Source organism: Nannospalax galili, unplaced genomic scaffold, assembly GCF_000622305.1.
Source record: "Nannospalax galili isolate Female #2095 unplaced genomic scaffold, S.galili_v1.0 scaffold547, whole genome shotgun sequence".
Classification (NCBI taxonomy): domain Eukaryota; kingdom Metazoa; phylum Chordata; class Mammalia; order Rodentia; family Spalacidae; genus Nannospalax; species Nannospalax galili.
In genome coordinates, this window is record NW_008355824.1 from 649,914 (window position 1) to 653,449 (window position 3,536).

Consider the following 3,536-nt stretch of genomic DNA (forward strand, 5'->3'; position numbering starts at 1 on the left):
GAAAATGTGCCTTAGTATATTGATGATTGAATGAGCAATAAGATCTTCAGTAACTTTTTTTTCACACTTGTTTTATTTTATTGCACTAACCGAAAACATATATTGACATCTTGTATTTAAGTAAACAATAATAGGACACAAAAATGTGCTAGGCCAGTACCATTTAAGTGCTGAAAGACAGAGTTCTTTTTCCTTTCTCTACTGCCCTGTTATTGTTACAAAGGAAAAATAAATATTATTGTCCTTTAAATTGTAATAATTACTTATATCTTTTTTCCTTTCTAGGGTGATTCTGGTGGACCACTGGTTAGTGCAAATTCTAAAGGCACCTGGTTCCTTGCTGGTATTGTAAGCTGGGGAGATGAATGTGCACTTCCAAACAAGCCTGGTGTCTACACTCGGGTGACATACTATCGAGATTGGATCATGTCCAAAACTGGTCTATAGTAGCAGTTCTCTATAGATTAAGGTTCAAAAGCTTTATATCTGTTAAATATGTTAATAATTCCCAAACTACATTTAACCTAGGTATTACTCTTCTTCCACACATTTAATGCTGAAATATCAAATAAATAAAATTTTAGACCTAAAAAACTTGTTTATTAAACATTGACAAAGATTTAGTGAGGTTATAAACCAAGATACTTAATTTTCCCCTTTATAGTTTTCCAGAATGAATATAATTATAAGAGTAAACATGATTTTAGTTTATTAAGGAACTATTCTCTGCCAATTGGAGAGGCAGATATCTTGTGAATTCATCAGGTAATCATTAGTTACAAGCTCATTTCTGAGAGTGTAAACAAGCCTCTGCTGACCAGAACAAGGATTCTATGGGGTCAGAGCACTTATAGTTTGGAATCCAGTGAGTTGCAGTAACACAGCACATAAGAATTACTTAGAAAAATATATCTTCTTTCCTTCTGTTCTGTGTATCAAGACTAATCTTTCTCTGTGCCTCCCTCATTTTAAGGGCTAGAAAGCAAAATGATAACCCTAAGGGGTGCGTTAATAGATGACTTTTCTTATTGACTTCTCAATCTCAAGTGAGAAAGTGCGATCAGAAGCCAATTCTCAAATATATGCCACATTAGTTACTTTTCTGTTACTGTGCTAACATATTATGACCAAAAGCAACTTATGAGAGAATGAATTTATTTTGCTTATGGTTCCATTATAAGAGTCCCTAATGGTGGGGAGGCATGGCAACAGGTGGCCAGAGCAGGAAACTGAGAGATTACATCTCCCACCACAAACATGAAGCAGAGAGAGCAACTGAAAGTGGAGCATGGCTATGAACTCTCAAAACCCACCTCCAGTGACATGCTTCCTCCAAAAAGGCCATACCTCCTAAACCTCCCCTAACAGCAGCACCAACTGGGAACTGAATGTTCAAATACTTGAGCCTATGGAGGACTCATTCAAACCTCCATATATATGTATATATAATGGTAACATTTTCTTCAAGCAGATGAGCTTTGTTTAATAAATGGTTTGAATTCACTGTGTAGATAATGCCACATTGTTTATTTCCAAGCTCTTACACTTCATCAATACAAGTTATAGACCAGATAAATACTATAGAAATTTTGCTTTCCTCTCTCATTTTGCTCATAGAGAAACATACTAGTCAAGGGCACAGATGTCTATAATTGCACTGTTATGCCACATCAGATGCTCATTTGCCATTTCTACAAAACATTGTCTCATCATAGTGTTTTCTTATACAGGAGTCCAAAACTGTCTCTATAGGAGTTTATCCTTTCTTTTTCATGACTAATTATTTAGAATACCACTATTAGCCTTCGTCCTGAGGGAAACTTCTATTACACCCCCAAATTGTATTAATAATAGTAACTAACATTTTTTGAGAGCATACTATGTACCAGCAAACTTTGTATTTATTTTACATTGAACTCAGCTGACAACCACAGAGAAATGGTCCCCTTGTTATTTCAATTTTATGGATAAGTTAACTGCAGTATAGAGAAATCAAGCAGCTCTGAAAATCAAAGAGCTTATAATTGATTAAGCTAGGACTCTAGGTTCTAAATCATAAAACTGTAGCTCAGAGCTCACATTTTTAACAACTATATTATGTTATGTGAAATAATTTTAATTTAAGTGTTACAAAACAAATTAGAAAACAGAATTTGGTAAAGAAAATTTATTTATTTGTTTATAGTTTGGCCCAACCAGATATCTAGTATGGCATCCTAAAATATGGAATTTATCAGAAGCTTTATGGTTAAATTAATACAGTAACTTTATTACTTAATTGTTTTTGAAATACTTAAACATATCTTGTTATATAGTCATAAGAATTAGTAATTTCCCATTCTCTGTCTTAGAAATAGTCATAAACAAAATAAAAATATATCCATATTGGTCAAGCCTGACCTAACTTGATGACCATCTGCACAAAATCAACTCAAAAGAGTCGTCAACATTCCTAAAGGCAGCACTAATTGGCCTCAGTGGATTATTAGTCAAAAAAGGAGAGAACATGAAATGAGGTGGGGGGTATGTTGAGGGTGTCTGGGGGTGGGAGGGAGGAGTTAGAGGCTCCTAGAGAGAGTGGGAGAGGGAAGGGGTGGGTACATATAATCAAGATGCATTGTTTACATGAATGAAAATGTCAAAAAATAAATAAAAGATACTCTATTTTTTAAAAAAGAAAAGAGGTTTAATATAGGAATTCTATCCAGGGACACACTCTCCAGTCTCTTAGTCTCTTAAACTTGACCAGTTATGGCTTTCTGTATGGATTGCACTCTGTTGTATGAGGAAGCTCCACTGGTGAGAGTTGAGGGATGTATTAGTATTTTCTCTACCTCCTGTTCCACTCTGCTCGTAGGCCTTAGGTGTTCCTCTGTAGATCTGTCACTTAGGGCTGGGCATCTCTCAGATATATATTCTTTGTGTGTGACCAGTTATGGAACTCTGTAACAGTCTCTATTTGTTTCGAAAAAAACTTCTTTGATGAGTGGTGCATAAGCATAAAGAAACAGAAGCTTTCAGGCCTCTAGGAACTTGCCCATATGAACTTATAACAATGGTAATAGTATGCACAAGACCCAGTCTGGTCCAATCAGACAAAAACCCAGCATAGAACTGGAGAAATGGACAGCAGGCCCCAATCTTAGCCAAGGAACTATTCACAACTGATTACTGCGGGGTGAGAAAGAGTTGATCTTCTTTAAGGGAGAGACTCTAAATAGGCTGACTAGACTCCAGTGAATGAAATTGCATTGAGGAAGGTCAGGGGACACTAACTTGACCTGATAGGGCTTAACATAAATGATAGAATGCATGAAATCCATTGGGGGGTTCTATGAGAGTCTGTGGATGGGGGAGGGGATCTAAATTTTGTTAAGATCTATTATATGAAATGCACAAAAATTCTATAACATATATACAAACAAAAGAAAAGACTGGTGTGGCTTGTATCCAGGTATGACTATGGTGATAGAAGAGGTGGAGCTTTTTACTGTTAACCCCTCAAATTAGATAAGAGTATTTCCAGGAAAAAAAAA

General features: G+C 35.7%; 1 protein-coding gene across 1 annotated transcript in view; it reads left to right on the forward strand.

Moving 5' to 3' along the window:
- Positions 1–469, forward strand: part of LOC103750658 (transmembrane protease serine 11C-like) — a 59,273-nt gene extending 58,804 nt beyond the window's left edge. The window contains exon 10 of the mRNA XM_008853822.1: positions 286–469. Coding sequence (XP_008852044.1) covers positions 286–447 — 162 coding nt within the window. The 3' untranslated portion in view covers positions 448–469. The remainder of the gene's footprint in view (positions 1–285) is intronic.
- The last annotated feature ends 3,067 nt before the right edge of the window (positions 470–3,536 follow it).